At 36.7% G+C, this 19,788-nt stretch overlaps 4 protein-coding genes across 4 annotated transcripts in view; 2 read left to right on the forward strand and 2 right to left on the reverse strand.

Annotated features, from left to right (window-relative positions):
* Positions 1-19,788, reverse strand: part of Non2 (upstream activation factor subunit spp27 homolog Non2) — a 94,820-nt gene that overhangs the window by 64,608 nt on the left and 10,424 nt on the right. The window lies entirely within an intron of this gene.
* On the forward strand, positions 56-9,475 carry LOC137925932 (uncharacterized). The gene is made up of 4 exons (XM_068769427.1): positions 56-194; positions 4,922-5,313; positions 6,610-6,842; positions 8,759-9,475. The coding sequence occupies exons 1-3, from the start codon at positions 113-115 to the stop codon at positions 6,778-6,780; spliced, it is 645 nt and encodes a 214-aa protein (XP_068625528.1). The 5' UTR covers positions 56-112; the 3' UTR covers positions 6,781-6,842; positions 8,759-9,475.
* On the forward strand, positions 354-1,874 carry GatA (glutamyl-tRNA(Gln) amidotransferase subunit A, mitochondrial). Its single transcript, XM_068769544.1, has one exon. The coding sequence runs from the start codon at positions 365-367 to the stop codon at positions 1,853-1,855; it is 1,491 nt and encodes a 496-aa protein (XP_068625645.1). The 5' UTR covers positions 354-364; the 3' UTR covers positions 1,856-1,874.
* Positions 7,985-18,823, reverse strand: LOC137925805 (cilia- and flagella-associated protein 206). Its single transcript, XM_068769263.1, has 10 exons — positions 18,616-18,823; positions 18,172-18,413; positions 16,990-17,167; positions 16,154-16,322; positions 14,638-14,830; positions 13,634-13,903; positions 12,545-12,687; positions 9,287-9,411; positions 8,728-8,837; positions 7,985-8,224 (listed from the first exon to the last, which is right to left on the reverse strand). Exons 1-10 carry the CDS (start codon positions 18,821-18,823, stop codon positions 7,985-7,987), a joined length of 1,878 nt encoding a protein of 625 aa, XP_068625364.1.

Here is a 19,788-nt window from a genome sequence, read left to right on the forward strand (position 1 = left end):
TTTCTCTAAACTTTCTGCGTAGGTTGATGCGGTATTGAAAACACCGATCAATACAAACCGACTCATTATTATCAGAACGTTTATCCAGTGTTTAATTATAATTAACGCAAAAATGGATACTAGAAACCTTCAAAGGAATAATCGCTTGTTACTCGCATTGTTACAACAAGATGATGTGGAGCAACAAACAGCTAGTAAGTAATTTAGTATAAGTAAGTTTATCGATTAAATACAAACATATTTTGACGTTGTCACAATGTAACTGATAAATTGTGTTGCATTACCGTTCGCTGTCTCAAAGTATTTAACCTAAACTAGATTTAGGAATATATATTCTGTTAGTATCTCAAAAAAGTTATAAATAATGAATAAATTAACGTCGTATACAATTAAAGAAATTCATAAAGCGTATAGAGATAAACTCCTAACGCCCACAAGCTTTGTAGATTTATGTTTGCAAAAAGCAAAACGCACGAGCGAATTTAATGCATTTATAAACATAACAGAAGATATTGCAGAAACGCATGGTATTGAAAGCGAGAAAAGTTTTTACGTTGATAAAAATGTAAAGCCCCTAGACGGAATAACCATTGCTGTCAAAGATAATTTCTGTACTAAAAACATATCGACCACTTGTGCTTCGGAAATGTTAAGAAATTTTATACCGACATATGACGCTACCGTTTACTCAAAGTTAATCAATAATGGCGCCTGTTTAATCGGTAAAAGTAATTTGGATGAATTTGCAATGGGTTCCGGAACGGTTGATTCTATTTTTGGTCCAACTCGAAATGCTTGGGGCTATAAAGGCGAAACGGACTGGAGAATAGCCGGAGGCAGTTCCGGAGGAAGTGCTGTAGCCGTGAGCACTGGTGCTTGTGTGGCTGGAATCGGTTCAGACACGGGTGGATCAACACGAAACCCTGCAGCATTATGTGGTGTAGTAGGTATTAAACCAACCTATGGCCTAGTCTCAAGACATGGCCTTATTCCTTTGGTAAACTCGATGGATGTCCCAGGAATCCTTGCAAGGAATGTAGATGATGCAACTAAAGTATTAAACTGCATTTCCGGACCAGACGAATTAGATTCAACAACAATTAAAAGGGATTTTAAACCAATTGATATATCTGAAGAATTTGACCTTTCAAATATTAAGATTGGAATACCTGCCGAGTATCATTGTGAAGGAATGAGTAAAGAAGTAATTGACACTTGGAATTGGGTTGCAGATTTGCTAGATAAAGAGAAGGCTTTATTAAAGACAGTATCATTACCTCACACATCTATATCCATAACAGTTTACTCAATATTAAATCAGTGTGAAGTTGCAAGCAATATGTCAAGGTATGATGGTTTAGAATTTGGTCTCCGAACAAGCGAAGATTACTCTACCGAAGAACTATATGCGTCATCTAGGTCACAAGGGTTCAATAATGTTGTTAGATCTCGAATATTTGCTGGAAATTACTTTTTGCTTGCAAGAAATTATGAGAAATACTTTTTAAAAGCATTGAAGTTAAGAAGGCTTATTGCGGATGATTTTAAAAATGTGTTTCATGGTCATGATAGAGTTGATTTACTATTGACACCGACTACCTTATCTGATGCACCGCTGTATGGTGATTTTGTGTCAAAACACAACAGAGATCAATGTGCGTTCCAAGATTATTGCACGCAGCCAGCAAACATGGCTGGTATTCCAGCTGTATCTATACCAATTCGTTTATCTGAAAGCGGCTTGCCTCTTTCATTGCAACTAATGGGTCCGAACATGTCTGAGGAGTTATTGCTGAATGTAGCAAAGAAGATAGAAGATATTGTATGTTTCCCTCCATTAGACTCTGTGCAGTAGATGATTTTTGTTGGTTATATTTGTAGTCTTAACCCTTTGTGTGCCACAACATGGCGCCTGTCAGTGCCAGGAACAACTTTTTTTTTTTTTTAATGAGAAATGAAATACTATTGTTTATGATCTTGTGTTCTGTAGTACATCTAGATCCAGCAATTGTATTTTATGGGGCGTATACCTCCATGCACCTTCTGTCCAGGCCATGTGCAGTTCTCATTGAAAAACAAAGGATTCTTAAAAAGTGAACTGTTGTGTAAAATATATAGATAACTTCACTTCCCATATGTGAATGTGTTATGCATATTAAAATTTATAACTTTTCCCTGCTTATTATAGCTTTGCAGTACTGAAAAAGTGTAAGGCATATTTCTTAAACACCTTTTAAAATAGTGTGGGTCTTATATGCACCATGAGGCTTGAATGAAAAATCTTCAAAAATTGCCATGGCACGGAACTTGTTAAACTGTATTTCAAGGTGATTCATGTAGCCTACCTTATTTCGGGCACATCTGACCCATACACACCCAGGAAATACAGACAGATATGTCCAAAGGCTTTCAACAGGTTAAAGGAACATATAGTTCATTTGTGAATCATACTAGAGTGATCACTCTGAAATATGTTACATTAATTTATTTTTTTTACTTAAATACTGCAGGTCAATGATTTCAGTACTAAAGGACATACTCACATACATAGTAAATAATAAATAATTTTAACATATAGTAATCTAAATTTTGAAAACACTTTTTTACTATATTATTATTTTGTAACTTATTATCTGTGAAACATGATACATGGACACCCCTGTTCTGTGAACTCAGTTTAAATGAAGCTTTTAACGCTTCCAGGGCTAACAACATTGACTTCATGGGAGACAATAGGAACCATTGATTTTTGGATAAAGTCATTTGCTGATATAGTATGGCTGTTTCTGTTCTTCACCTTTTTACTAAACGGTATTATTTAGTTAGACCCATATGGAATTTATTTATTTATTTGGGTCAAAATTAGAAATTGAAATTTAAGCACCTTCCCGTTGTCAGATTGATCTGAAATTTTGGTACACACGTTTTATTTAGATGACAATACAATATAATAAAATCAATAACATTATAAATCTAAAATGGCCGCCGATACAAAATGGCGGATTACATATTTTTCCTTAACCCCCTCAATATGGGTATCAAATGAAAGGGCTACACTAGTAAAACACGATGATTATGTCAAAATTTAAAATTCAAGATGGATGCCGTTCCAATATGGCGGACTAGGTACATATTTTTCCACAACCACCACAATATGGGTATCAAAAAAACGTTTAACTTAAAAGTTTTTTAAATGTATTTATTAAACTTTTTAATCTTATAACTGGTCACCTTTCATTTATGTTTTTATCTTGATATTATTTATTTCGTGTATTGTGTGCAGTAAATATGTTATCATTAAAAATAAACTAGGTGTAGATAACTGATATTGGGATTTTATTTTTGTGTAAAATCAAGACGAGTTTCATTATTCAAACCTCTTTCTTTAAAGCTATATAAAATGCTATTGTTATTTTACAATATGTATTAAACTTATTAAGAAACAATTTTGGACTGAGTCGAACCTAACTCTGCTATACAGCAATCTTCCTGTGGCTAACATAGAAGTTATTTTTGGGGCCCTCTCACACTTCCCTTGTCTTGGGTACACCGGGACTATTTTTACAAAAAAAATTTTTTCGTCATTTATTCATTCATCTTTATATTCCACACATATACTTTTATTTTTTCCTTATCATTTCACATATCTTCTCACTTTCGTCGCCTTCTTATCAGAATACTACAGGTTTACATTTTGTTCGGTTTTTTCTTACATTTACATTCTTTTATAATTTAATTTTTACTTTTTATTTTTTAAATTTATCACAGATTTAAGTATTTATTTTAAATTGCCTTATACACTTATATTTTTGCCTACTTGTTACTTTTAATGGTCTCTTATATGACCCTTCTGAAGTACTAGGAAGAACCCGCGACTTTCCTCTTTGTCCTTAAGTGATGTTATATTAATTACTTCGACTCGTGCCAGCCGGAATTGGCAGAGTAGATATTAGTTCACTAAAGACATCCAGAGAAATAGAGAGGCTTCGCTGTGAGATCAAATCAAAAAGGAAAAGATCCGTAGAAGAACCATTCACCGACGTAGCTCGAAGAATTGCTGGTCTGAAGTTGCAATAGGCAGGGAACATTGCTCGTGCAACTGATGGCAATGAGGTCAAAAGGTTCTCGACCACAAGCCGGTAGACGCGGTTCGAGTTGGCCTTCTAATAGATGAACTGTCGCCATAGTCAGGATCAGGGGAAGTCGCTGCGGGCAGCCAGATTGGTCATCATTGGTGATCTCTGGTAGTTTCGTATGGCGTGGGCGTTTATCGGCTGACGTAAATGAATGACGATATGTTTCACAGTGAAGGTATCTACGGTACATTAGATGCGTTAGATTCTTAGTACTAAAAAGATATAAGTTAAAAGATAAAAGTTTTTGGAGCTTATCCGCATTCGTCACCTTTATTTCAGCCATGGGACGACCACTGTTGGACATAGACCGCTGGTATAGATTGATAATAAAACCGATTAGAAGCGGCCTGTGTCCGTCGCCTTCCAAAGAATCACTAAGCTAAACAGACGTATGTAAAGTGTACTTGCCGGTCTGTGGTCTTCACTCTAGAACCTTAAAGCACCTGGAGCCATCCGTTCTGCGCGTTATGTGGCCTGCTCACAACCGCTGTAACTTGGGAATCTACAGGCCTATATCGGTTTGATTTTTGTTCGTCTACGGATTTCATTTCTGATTAGATGTGATCACTTCAATGCTGGCATATTTAAGAATACCGCGTGATCATTTGACAGAAAAAAATATTTAAGTATTTTTTATTATCTGTTTCCCCCATCATTCATTGGATGTAGCGCCTATGTGGTGGCCTATGTCTTAGAGTGCATGATGATAATGATTATTTGTATACAGTTTGTTCAACTGTTGTTTGTTCAACTCAGCAATACAAGAAACCTAAATCGTTTTTCAGATAACCTTTCGTCAGAAATTCTTGCGAAGTTAAACATATCCATTGACAGTTTACCACATAAATGTCAGGGGTATTTACTAGACATTACCACCGAGCACGAGGAAATGTGTATCGAACAACTCGATGCCCTCACGTTATCTCTTCAGCATTCACAACAAATGTTTATGAAATTGGACGAAGAAAACGAGATGTTGAAATTGCAACAGAAGAACGCGTTGCTGCAAGCAGAAATCGACCGGAATGAGAGATTTTTGAAGAGTTTGCGAACGGATTTGGAATACTCGAGGGAGTCACTGCAGAAACTGGAGCTTGATCCTGATCAGCTTCAAGATTCCATCAGGCAGTTGAAGCAGAAGATCGCTTCGTACGAGGAGAGCTGTGAGAAAACAATGGTATGAATGTGTCTCTGATAAAGATTACTTATTTGGCGTGTTTCATTTACAGGCTGCTCAGGTAGATGATAAATATGTACATAGTATGAACGCAAGGGTCCTGAATGATCTCGTCTTGACCTTTGGTCATGTACTTGGCATTCAGATTCATAAAAATCCAAGAAGTTCAAACCTGGGCTATAGTGCTACGAAAACTTCTGGACCTGGCCTTAGGTATGCGCGGCAAAACTAGTAGGGAGTATCGGCTGCTCCGTTCCGCCCTCAAATACAAGATCGTCGGGCTTTTCTAAAGCGCGGTATAGCGGTATCGGTAGCACTTTTGTCGCTACATGCGAGCTGTATGAAATGGTGGAAATAATTCCAAAAACTGTAAATGAATATTCAAGTCCCAAGTAAAAATCAGATCAAAATGGAATATTGTAGTTGTAGTTTTCTTCTTGGCTGGCTGTCTCCCTCTCCACCTACTCCATAGGCTCTCTGACAACACTCACTTTTCGTCCTCCCGGGTTTCTTGTGGTCCCAGCGGGGCAGATGTCCTGCGCTTTATGTATTCTCTCTACAGCCAGTTCAACTTGTCAATCCGCTGAGGACGGTACGTTCTTCTACGGACATGCTGATTTTTGGATCCATCTAATAGATTTCCAATATGGTCACTTGGAAGCAGCCTGTATTCAGCCTCTTTTAACCATCTTAACACTTGGCATGCGGGTATAATCCGCCGCCGTCATACGTGGGTAGTAGGCGATTTCGTAAATCTCGGATGTTTGGTTATTTGGAAAAATCGCAGAAAATCAAAAATTACTTCGTTTTTTCGAACGAAACTTTCTTTATGTTATACTTACATATATCATTTATGACTCTGTGTTTGGCACTAATCGGTGTAGCATAACTCCTGAAGATGCCCCGTGGAGGGGTGAAACACGTTATGAGTAATTTGGCGGTGGCGGTTTTGTGATTCGCATTGTTTGCCCCATACGCATTTATCAGCGGGCTGGCGGGCGGTGCAGTTTATTGCACGACTACCACTGCATGTGCAAAGTGGCTAAATATTGGTCCTTATCTTACTTATCATTTATGATTATTTAAAAATAACACCTGAAAATATGTTGCCTGCATGCCAAGTGTTACCATGTTCGTCAGTTCATCTTGAGTGGGGGCGTCGTCCGCTGCGCTTGCCGGTCTATTATCTCCACTCCGGAACCTCAAAGCCCCAGCTGACAACTGTTCTGCGCGCCATATGGCCGGCCAGTTACCTATACATTTAAGTTTCATCCTCTGTTATACCACACTACACAGGTTAAGTTCTCGAAACTGTCCGTTCCGGAATGCGCGATGCCTAGATCGCTGCAAGCGCAACTCTCCACCCTGGAATCCTTGCGCGAAGACGAGGCTTCCTGGAAACAACAAGCTGATGATGTGCTTTTCACCAGGGACGCGCGAAACACCTTCGGCAGGCTCCGAAGATAAATAAACGTATAATAAAAAACTTTTGCTTTTATTCTGATGGGCACGATGACCAGATAACCAAGGTAAGTCTGTAGAAACCCCCAACCCCCCATCACCCCATCATCCTCTAAGTTGATTACACCTAGTAGCTACCAACATTCGTGTACATTTGAAATGCAAATGGACTAAAAATACAGATCCACAGGGTGATTGATTTGTATCTTTTGCTCCGTGTTACACTACCGACAACCAATGCTTACTGCTGACTTTTTTTACGCAATAATATGCCTTGTGTTATAGGAATAAGTCTCAGTCATAACGTATACAGGATGATTGGTTATGTAAAAGTTTTATAGCTCATTTGTCAGCAAAAAGGCTTAAAGCTGTTAAACCTATTTCCAATTGCCCCGCAAAGTGTTCATTCAGAAATAAAAAAATCACAATCACAAACATGATATTCGGTGTTAAACCAGAACAATTTATGATTCTCTACGTAAATAAAAAATAAATTCACAAAGTTAAAAATATTTATATTGTTTTAACAAATGACAAAAGATAAAAAATAATTTACGTATAGGAGAAACAAGAACGCGTTTTTTTATGAACACATTGGACCTTATGCTACTACTCAAAATTGAATTCGTGAAGAAAGTCATCAGAACAGCATTCCTTTGCTTGTGTCACCTCTTCCTCGTAGCATTTATGTGTTTGTGTGTTTGTCGATCTCTTCAATTTCGTTTTTTCACAACGACTTTGACAAGCTGTTAATGTTTCCACTGAAATAATGCCAAAACTTATAAAAATTTAATTTAAATAATTCATTACACTGTATTGTTATTTGGGCTGTCACTCGATTGTGGACGAAAGAACCGAACGAAGGCTAGATAAGTTTTGATTCATCATCATTTCAGTCCAAAGTATGTCCACTGCTGGGCAAGCCACCCTCATAGATTTCCAATAAAAGCGTTCAGAAGCGGCTGCATCCAGTTTCTCCGACCTTTATACTATCCATCCTTGTGTAACTAGGCTCGTCCACACCTTGGTATCCAACCACCATCATTTCAGCCGCAGGAAGTTCACCACTGGACATAGGCCTCTATATTAAAACAGTTAAAAACGGCCTGCATCCGGTAAAATAACACATTTTATAAACCCATTCTCCAAGTACAGTAAAATCAGAATCGTATTATATGTACGTCAATATTTAAGATGTTTCTTTCTACCCTCACCCACCTTTCTGCTTCTCTGCATGAAACATTTCCTCTAAGGGCATCATGTGTTGGCCATCTCCAAGCTGTCCGCGAATGCCCCAAACAAAGGCACCCTTGGCAGTGGTGTTAACTGCGCAGTCTCTCTTAGTCTGAACTTCCTTGTCGCGGGGATGTACCGTCTGGCTCTGAATGTCCGAGCGCAGATGGCTGTATATCGTCTGAGTTGAATGCGTTCGACAGTTCACGATCGTTGCCTTTGAAAAGAAAACGAACGTTTATATCCCTATAAAAAAGATTGGAATAACAGCTAACAGCTTGAAATTACAGTCCTGAGAAAAACTTCTTTTATGGGTGCATTGGCGGCCAGATTGTACAAGCGATCGGTGGCATGTTCCTTCCTCCTCCTCCTCCTCCTCCTCCCTTGTTTCTCCCTGACAACACCCGCTTCTCGTTCTCTTAGGTTCCTAGACCATCTTCTTCGTGGAAAGACAAATGCTTGGTTGAGATGCTCCACAATCACTGCCACCTCCTTTCCTGATACATCTTATCAATATGTTAGCCGATAGGCGCCCATTGCAAGGTATTGGCTTCTCCCAAAGATCTTCACAGTGACCGGCCTGGCGCTATCTGCGTCCAGCGACTTCCCGCGACTTTGACGTGGATGACCACGCTATGTGGGCCCGGTTCACTGCCACTACAGACAGGCGATTATTCGTAGGCCATAGAATAAAAAAAAATCCTCTTTTTAACAACTCACCCATTGACACGCTCGTCTCTTCCATTTCCAGAGATCGGACGTGTAATTTTTCTCAATGTAACTTTCAACGGGATGCGCTTCTGTCTGGATGTCTTTGTCGGATACCTTCGCTGCGGAAAATAACTTTCGTAAAATTTTATTTAGGGAAAAAATTGTTTTTTTTTTTCAAAGTCTGCACAAAATTTTTGGATTTTTATAAGAAGTTGCCTAACTACATCTATAGGTTAAAATCTGTATTTCATAGCTACTCATAAAAATCCAAAAAACTTTAAAATACTGTCACAATCCATTTTAGTTTATTTTTATATTGTTTATTTATTTATATTATTTATGGACGCATGTCGTAACTTGGCATGTTCAATGTGTTGCGATTTGTAACGGTTTTTGATTTTATAATAGTTTTTAAAAAACAAATTCCTGATACGTGAACTTATTGTTCGACAGTTTACTTTTTTAAAAGTATACAGTACATTCGCATCTAAAGATTTTACACCTATTACAAATCACTCTGTATAATAACATGAACTTTATTTTGTGATGTGTTTAAAACCGTACTTACTCTTTGGGAAGTATTTGATGACCAATACGCTGATGTCTTTCACCTTCTCCACATCCTCCATGATGTTAAGTAGATTTATTATATGCGGATTGTTTCGGGCGTAGTTCAACACCTCATTTATGTATCTGGTAATTAAAGTACGTTTTATGTATCATTTATGTAGTTGATAGTAAAAGTACATTTTATGTATCATTTATGAAGTTGATAGTAAAAGTACATTTTATGTATCATTTATGTAACTGATAGTAAAAGTACATTTTATGTATCATTTATGTAACTGATAGTAAAAGTACATTTTATGTATCATTTATGTAACTGATAGTAAAAGTACATTTTATCTATCATTTATGTAACTGATAGTAAAAGTACATTTTATCTATCATTTATGTAACTGATAGTAAAAGTACATTTTATGTATCTGATAATAAAAGTACCTTTTATCTATCATTTATGTAGCTGATGGTAAAAGAAAATGTATTATCTTTCTCTTTGATGTATCTCTAATAGGGTAAGTAAATGTGTAGTTTGTCTTTGGTAGTAAAAGAAAATAAGTTTCTTCTGTCGTCTGTGTATCTTATAGAGAAAATAATTACATTTTATCTTTTGTTTATTTATCTGTTAATAATGTCTCTTTCATGTATCTGATAGCATAAAAAATGTTCCTTCTGTCGTCTGTGTCTGATAGAAATACTAATATTTTATATTTCATTTATATATCTGATAATAAAAGTGAATTTATTTCATGTATCGTTTATGTATCTGAAGTAAATATATATTTTATCATTTATGTAGCTGATAGCCAAAGAAAATGTAATATCTGTATCATTTATGTATCTGATGGTATTATAAAATCTCTCCGCTATGTTTTATAAGGGAAGTAATTGATTCATCTATTGTTTACCTATCTGATAATAAAAGTAAACAAATTTTGTCTCGTTTATGTATCTGACAGTAAGTGAAAATATGTTTCTCCTGCGTCTATGTGTATATGTTTGTTCTATTATTAAAAGTATATACATATTTTGTATCGTTTAGGTATCAAAAAATAAAATATTTGTATCTTTTATCGTCGTTTCGTAATTAAAGTGAATGCATTTAATGTGTCGTTTGTGTATCTAATAATAAAAAACAAAATATTTCTTCTTTCCTCTATGTATCCCATAATAAAAGTAATTATATTTAATCTTTCGTCAAAGTTTCCGTTAATAAGAGTAAATACATTCTATATGTCGCTTAGGTATCTAAAATAATATATGTGTATCACTTATCGTCTTTGTATCCTAATAAAATCGAATAAATTCAATGTGTCGTTGATGTATCTCATAATAAAAAAAAATCTTTGCTTCTTCTGCTTTCTATATATCTTATATAAAAGTAATTATATTTTATCTTTCGTCTATGTTTATCGTAATAAATACGTAGATTCAATGTGTCTGATATATCGGATAGTAAAAAACAATATATATTTCTTCTATCTTCTTCGTATCTGATAATAAAAGTAATAATATTTTATTTTTGTCTGTTTCTTCTAATTAAAATAAATACATTCGGTGTGTCGTTTTAGTAAGTAAGAATAAAATAAATGTGTATCTTTTTTCGTCTTTGTATCTTAATAAAAGTGAATACATTCAATGTGTTGTTAATGTAGCTGATAGTAAAATAAAATATGTGTTTTCTCTCTTCTATGTATCTGTTAATAAGATTATATATATATATATATATTATCTTTCGGCTATGCTTTCTGTTAATAAAAGTAAATAGATTCAATGTGTCGATGATATATCGGATAGTAAAAAACAATATATTTATTTTACCATCTACCTATCTGATAATAAAAGTAATTATGTTTTATTTTTCGACTGTTTCTGTTAATAAAAATAAATACATTCTATGTGTCGGTTAGGTATTTAAAAATAAATGTCTCTTTTGTCATCTTGTATCTGATAGTAAAAGAAGATATGTATCTTCTGTCTTTTATGTATAAGTAATCATATAATCTTTCGTCTATGTATCTTTTAATAAATATGAATACATTCAATGTGTCGTAAAAGCATCTGTTAGTGAAAAAACTTTCTTCTGTCAACTATGTATCTGAAAATAAATGTAATTTTATTTTATATGTTGTTTATTTATCGGATTATAAATACAAATATATTTTATTTCCTGCTTGTGTATTGTTCATCAAAGGAACAAAGCTCTAAAGACGCATGGTGGAGTTCTAGTACTGGATTAACTTGTCGATACGTTGCTAGATTCTTCAATCTAACGACATTTAGGAGCCGCATTACGTCATCTTCCGCGGTCCATCGAAAAGGGGAATTCCACAGAAATATAATTGTTTATATAAATCGTGCGAAAGAGGGCGCTCTACAATAATCCTGGACTTGTGATTGGCTGACGATTTTTATTGGTTCCACACTGTTTTTATAGTCTTAACCCTTTCCACTCCAATGTCGAGTGTCACTCGACACTGATTTTGTTCCACAAGCTCCACTGTCGAGTGATACTCGACATGGTGTAATACTTCTTTTTGCGGAAAATTTTAAAACAGGAAAGATTTTTGTTACTAAAATGTTTGAATCACAAATGAATGAAACATATTCTAGAATCGCAAGATACTATAATTCAATTAAATTTTATCGATGCTACATAACAGCCTTGTAGTGGAAAGGGTTAAGAAACGGTTTAAATATGGGCTAAGTTTGATTAATATACACACTTCTATTTCGGACTTGTTACTTTCTCCAAGACCTACCGGCCCTAGGAAGAATCCTACAGAACCTAAAAGCCCCTCGTCCTTTTAATCTGATGAAAAATCTCAGGGTAGGCTTTTAGCTTTAGGCTAAGCCGATCACACTACCTTCAATTCAAACTGTAAATGCAACCAAGCCATCACAAACAGTGACACATCTTTGCAAAAATAATCATCAGTGAACAGCCAAATACTTCGCATAGAGTAAGTAGATTGTAAAAGACCAAGTGAACAATCACCTACCTGGTCTGATAGTCAATACAAGAACTGTCTCATTGCTCTGAGGAGAGATTGACACTGAGTTTCAAGACGGACGCCATCTTTATTAATGAAGAAACAATTGAGAAGGAATGCTTATATGAATAAAGGCTTACACTGATGCTTGTTGCATTTGCGGATTCTACTTGCTGGCATAGCGCAGGGGATACTTAACCTACAACCTCTTTAAAGATAGCGAAGCTGGAAGGCTCTTTGGGAAGCCGCTGTACTAATGTTTTCTAAAATACCTTTCCGGAGTCTTGCTGAAGCGTTTCGCCATTCTCACGTTGCAAAATCCATAGCGATAGCCTTGCAGTTTGATGTACCCAATCCTCACGTTGCCAGGAATCAGGGCACCCACTGCCAGGGAGATGGCGCAGAAGCCCAAGAACTGAGGGTATTCATAAAAAATTCTCGACTATAGAAATCTACCTTCATACCGTTATGGAACTAAAACTTTACAATGATAAATTTCATTTAGTAATCTCAATTTTGACGCGTTTTCTTACTATGATATCTCTTTATTTATTATAACCAATGATTATTTGGATTGGATTTAAGTACCGTGCCCATATCAAAGGAAAAATACATTCGCACCTTTAAAACTTTTGCAATTAATATCTTCAAAATTATAAAACAGTAAAACGATAAAAACTTTTTTTTTATTCTTTTTAATAGCTAATGGATTCAGGTGTTATTTTGCGGAAGTCCATCCTAAGTTAGAAAAGGACCAACATATCTATTCTACTGCCGCCAATACAATTATAGTCGTGCAATAAAGTGCACCGCCCGCCAGCCCGCTAATAAAGCGAATGCGGCAAACAATGCGAATCACACAACTACCACCGTTAAATCACTCAACATAATTAATATGATAATTAACAAAATATATAACTAGAAATTAAATGCATGGATACAGAATAATATTAGCTTTGAATTGGCATATAAATTACCTTTTTAGGTTAAATATAATGAAATTTATTAAAGTAATTCAGTTTTTTGTTTATCGTGTAAAATTTGATTTTGACTATTACGGGTTTATTCAGTTGGGGCGGAGGTATACATACATATGTAAGAAAAGGACCAATATTTAGCCACTTCCGCAGATGCAGTGGTAGTTGTGCAATAAAGTGCACCGCCCGCCAGCCCGCTGATAAATGCGTATGCGGCAAACAATGCGAATTACACAACTACCATCGTTAAATCACTCAACACATGTTTCACCCCTCCACGGGGCATCTTCAGGAGTTATGTTACACCGATTAGTGCCAAACACAGAGTCTGATTCCATTAAATAGTGTACATACATACTTTATGTGGTACAACATTTAACACACCTGAACATCTTTATCCTTCACGTTAAAGCTACTTGTCGTCACGTAGTTCTTCAACGAACCCAAGGAGAGCTTCTCGTCGATCTTGACATTGGTCATGCGCTCCTGGTCTGTCAGTATTTTTCTTCCGATCAGCATCTTGTCGACCACGTCGGGCACCGTGATCAGCTCATGGATGGACTCCAAGGTCGTTATGGTGCGGTTCACAGTAGACACCAGGTACATAATGTTCTGCATGTCACGCCACACCTGCCATAACTTGGCAAATAGTGGCTGAAATGGTTACACCATATTTATATATATATTTAAAACATTCAGATATTTTAAATCAGAGATTCCCAGACTTTTTTTTAAGACCTTTTTCAAAATATACCTGGTTACAGTGGACACATTTCTACAATATTCCGCAAAACTCGACAAGAATGTGAAGATTGAATCTAGCTAAGAATTATCTGCCTGCATTAATTGGTGTGCAGTACCCAGCGGTAGATGACTGCGACTTGCGATTACCAGTCACGCGTTCGATTTCCGGGATACAATCTTATATAATTCACACTTCGTGCATTAATTATATAGGATTGCCACTGCTCATAAGTTTCTATTGGATGAACAGCAGCGTCCTCTGCGTACCATAATACTAAACTGCCATCGCCAACCAGCCTGCCAACCGTGGTGGTTATGGTATATCCCCTGCAGATACCCTTGGGAGAGGCATAGAGTCTTGCAGTGGTCGTCTTTGGGTTGGAAAAATGACGACAATGATGGGTAAAGTCAAACTAACATAATATCTGTCACGTTCAGACTTCAGACACTTTTCGAGTGGGAGAAATGCTATTAAATGCTCTGTTTTGCTCCACGACCCACTCCTCAAAGTGGGCTCAAAGCGACATCTTCAACTAGATTCTCTTCTTACCTTCACAGTTTAACCAGGCCATGCTACCGCAAAGTAAGAACCAAGTCGGAGAATCTCTGATATACATAATACTTTGCTGATCCTATGAACTCACAAATACAGTCAACACAGGCACTGCCGCTTTGTATTTGACGGTTGAATGCAACTCCTCCAATGCTCTGCGAACTCTCTCCACGCACAGCGAGGAACTGTTCAACATGAGCTCAACGTCTGTCAACAGCCTCCTAGTGTACACTTCGTACTGCCGGTAAAAAGCCAGTAGTTGGTACACTTGGGTGTACTCTTCTCTGAAAAATAGTTTACTGTCACTAGATCCGGTATAAATAAATCTAAATATATTAAAGTAAGGTAAGTAAAACAATATAAGTAATAAGCTACCATCGGCTCGACACGCTGCTCTGAACAGTTGTTTTTTTAAATGTAGTCTAAATGTAAATGTATTATTTTTACACAGGTTATGTACAAGATAATAAATAAAATTGGAAATCAAAATACCCACATTGCAATTACAAATTTGTTGCCTAACCAAATCAAAAGAACGGTTCAAATAATTCAAGTTTTTTTTACTTTTTGATTTAGCTTTACAATTTTAAGAAGGCTGACAGACTATAAATAAATATTTAAACTTAAATAGTTTCCAAGTTTGCTGACACAAACATTAGTCATATGGCGACTGGCTGCATAGAATTATTGCTCCCTAAACTAAGGGCGTATGTTTTTATATATACTATTCTCTGTCACAGACATCTTTCGTCGCTCTCACACAAATGAAACTTATGATTGGCTGTAATTTAGGAATTGTGATTGGTTATGTAAATTAAGTTAGTTCAAGGATTTGGTTAACGTAGCTATAAGTTTTGGTCTCGGCAAATAAAAGTGAGTCTGTTCTCTTCACTCGAGTATAACTTTTAACAACATGAGACAGCATCTCGTAAAGTAACTAAGATTTTAAAAAGTGTAAAGTTTAAAACTTATTCTTATGATTAAAAATATTCTTAAAACTACGAATACAATATTCAACCAATAAAAATCGTCAGCCAATCACAAGGCGAGAAGTATTGTACAGCGCCCTCTTTCGCCCGATGTAAATATGAAGCACTCTAGCGAACGTGACGTAATGTAACTCCTGTACCTCCTAAGACACCTGGCTCCAGTTGTTAAATATTTGACGTGGATCAAAACCAATCAAAAGGCGAAATAGGTATTTATTAAGCAGACATTGTACTTAAGTAAGAAAAGGACCAATATTTAGCCACTTCCGCACATGCAGCGGTAGTCGTGCAATGAAATGCACCGCCCTCCAGCCCGCAGATAAATGCGTATGCGGCAAACAATGCGAATCACACAACTGCCACCACCAAATTACTCAACACGTGTTTCATCCCTCCACGGGGCATCTTCAAGAGTTATGTTACACCGATTAGTGCCAAACACAGAGAGAGACTCTGCTCTGTTGTGTGATTCGCATTGCATGTGCGGAAGTGGCTAAATATTGGTATTTTTTTTACTTAGGATGAACCTCCGCGAGGTAACGCCTGATTCCATTAAAGACATTGTACTGCCAGAAATAATTATTCCCAAATATTGTACTGGATATATCTGATACTTACGCTGTAAATCCAGTCGTCTCATTAATGCAGACATTTCCCGTCTCATCCTGGATGTAGATGCTGTCTTCTACTGCTGTGGTCAACGTGTTAACCTTCTGCATCACCGCTATCAGGGAGTTGGACAGAGAAGATAGGCAGGCGTTGCTCGCATCCACCAAGTTGAAAGGCACTGGGGGATAAAGAAATATTGCAAATATTATAGATCCAGTATTTGATTTATTGATCGACTTTTAACTGCTTGGAGACATTAAGATCCCAGAAGCCATATGTGCCAATGTTACCTGCCAACAGTTACTTCAACCCCACTTCTGATTCAACATAGTAGAGATATATCAAGCTTAGTCCTATATCTCGTTGAGTTGCTCTAAGCTTGCCTATCAAGGCCAAGGTTCAACCACAAAAGGAAATAAAATACCAGTTTCTCACTATCGAACATTTAATGATAATCCAAAACCTTATACATCTTAAAACCATATACTGAAAATATAATCACATTAAAAGTCGTGCAGTAAATGAAATAAAATAAAATTTTGTAAATCGTTAAATAAAGCTATCACTCTGAAATAAGTGGTTATAAGTAGAGCACATCACTCGTATATCCTACGATTGTTGGGACCAGAAGTTTCGAGTGGTGACCACGAGTGGGTGACGCGGCGTGGGTAGGCCCCGGACTAGATGGCCAGACGACAAAGCAGACATCGCTAGATGTCGCTAGTTGCGGGCAATGCAACACCTGTCATCTTGGCAATTTTTGGGGAAAATGAACCTTTATCAAGTTATTTTAGTAATTACTCTGCCGAAAGACTTCAATAATTATTAAGTTAGTAGTCACTTACAGTCCGGTATCCCATCACCCCCTTTCTTGCAGTCCCTATTGAAGAGTCGAACTCCGGAGACCAGCTGCACCAATTCCCCAAGCTGTTTCATCTTCTCTATGGCGGTCAGAGTAACAAACACTTTCAGATCATCCATGGAGAACACGCTTTCCAGTGCCGCTACGCCTTCCTTCAATGTCTGAAATATTTTACACCTACCTTCATTTAGATTTAATAACTTTTGTTTCATATAAGCTTTTGTCGACTCACTGACATTAGAAGCCTCCAGTAGTTTTTGTTTGTTCGTTTGTTCTGTCAGTCTATTGTTACGTATTATTTTAGTGTTACCTAGTTTTGTAAAATTATAATTGAATTACAGCCTTCATTTGAATTTATTTAATCCTTTAATATAGTCCACATGCATGCCAATATAAGCAGTATATCATACGTAAGCCTGTACTATTTTAGACAATGGCATCACCAAAACACGAGTGAACGATAGGAACTAAAATTAATATCACTTGTGGGCAACTGTACAGTGTAGTACACTATAATATAACGCCTTAGAATCATGTTAATAATAATAAAAAATATTTAAATTTTGGATACCGCATGTACTCGCTGGAACAAATTTAAGGAAGTTTATACTTTGTGATTATTTGACGTAATGAAAAAATCATTTATGAAGAGATAGATAACTGGTGATGAAATCGCGTACCACAAAAATCGTGATTGAAGATCAGTCAGGCTTCACAGATTACGACAAAACCTGGGTTAACTCGCAATATGTGTGATCGTAGGTCGCAGATTCGATTCCCGGGATATATTATTATATAATTCGCACTTTGTGTATTAATTATATAGGATTACCACAGCTCACACACAAGGTTGCAGGATTGGCAGCAGTATTCCCTGCGTACCATTATATCACACTGCGATCGCCAACCAACCTACCAAGGGTGACAATTATGGTATATTCTCCATAGATATCTATCTATGGAAAAGGCTTATACCTTGCTATATTTTTATGAGCTTTTACCGCCGGGTAGAACCTTTTACTAAAATTTCTATTTCAACAGCAGATAAGATAAAAACAAGAAAAAAAAATGACTGAAGTCAATAAATAAAAGCACATTTTTCTGGTGATACATTAAATTTATATTCAAGTAAATTTGAAAAATAAAGAAAATCTAATTACTTAACTGTTATACTGCTCGGATTGCCCAAACCACTGGCTAGTATGATATAAATGGAGATCTTCCTGAACAATTTGTTATAGTCCGCGTCTTCATCAGGTCCGGGGTCCTCGTCCACTATTTCCATCACCAGCGGCCGCAGACAATTTTCTATTGACTCCAGATGTTTGTCTACCAGGTTTTGCAGCTTATCGTAGTTTGTTTGCATAACGAATTGCATCTTCAATGTGTGGATTGCCGTGTCGGCTTCTGAAATTTCAGATGTTAATTAAAACACATCTCCGGGGTATTTGGTTACTTAGTGGCGACCGCTAGCGAAGCGTTGGTAACTCCCTCTATTGGTGGACAGCGCAAGACTGCAACAAGACGTACTTCGAGGGACTCCTACACCTTGCAGTGGGTATCTATTGCCACTATACTGAACAAATATGTTAATAAAGATATAACTTACTAGTCAACATGGCAACACATTCGTTCACAAAGTATTCTAAGTTATCCCGTTTGATATGCTTGCTAAATAGCTTGCCATACTTTGGATTTACTAGTAACAACTCGATCAAGTATGTTACGAAATCTTCTTCCACGGTAACCCCATATCCTTGACAATTCCTGGTTACCTCGCTTGCTATATTTTTTATTATATTCTCGTTACACGCCATAGTTGCAAATAAACTCACTTAAAAGTGAAACTAGTAAAATTTTTCGTTACTATTCGATAAAATAATATATATTGTCATGGTTACTAAGGGTGTGTTCACATTGAGCATTTTAAATTAGTACCATTTCACGCTTAGTATACACTGTTTCGGAGGGTTGGATGTCAAATTAAAATACAAAATGAGGAACATAGCCGCAGAAAAACGTGTATAACAGATGCACTTACCTATTCCCTCCAAAGAAAGAGCTGGGCAGGTCACGTGGCGAAGTTCGCTGATAGCAGGAAGACATAAAGGGTTACAAAATGAACGGGATCACTCGGTACTGAGAGAAAGGCAGACCTAATACCAGATGGTCTGAGCAGATCGTGGCTACGGCAGGTCACGGGTGGTTCCAAGTTGCCAAAGATAGAGAAAAATAGAAAGCCACCTCAGCTTGTAATCCGAGAGATTCCATAAAAACTTGGCACAAAATTATCAAAACTATTATTTAAAATTACTAATTTTAAATCATTTGTATGAAATGAAATGAAGCTTTAATATTATTGTACAGTTTAATGTTACTTAAATTTGTCAATAGATGGCGCTCAATTTATTGTATGAAATTAAATGGGAAAGACATAAGGCGACACCTCGTTCTTTATCTGCAAAAGGCAGCTGAAGGAGCGCTTCGACACAAGCAACATTGGTCCCTTAAGGGCACCATTAAGACTGTGGCCAAGACCGAGGGAGTCCAAGTTTCATTCAAATTCTGTCTTTACCGAAGGGCCTATACACTCTGTATCGGACTTTTCAAGACCGTGTGGCATTTCGAAACGCCGCCCGTTATTTTATAGTTGGCAACAATGATAAGAAACTTCAGAAGAAAAGAACGCGAATAAATTGTGCATTGTAGATGTAGTTGTTGTTAACTCTAAGGCTTTTACAGCTTGATCTGAATTTTGTTCCAGTGGCGGAAGGTTTCGTGA

The sequence above is a fragment of the Battus philenor genome, unplaced genomic scaffold (assembly GCF_028537555.1).
Source record: "Battus philenor isolate CCGP_79_NKW_IND1 unplaced genomic scaffold, ilBatPhil1.0.hap1 SCAF_28, whole genome shotgun sequence".
NCBI classification, from domain to species: Eukaryota; Metazoa; Arthropoda; class Insecta; order Lepidoptera; family Papilionidae; genus Battus; species Battus philenor.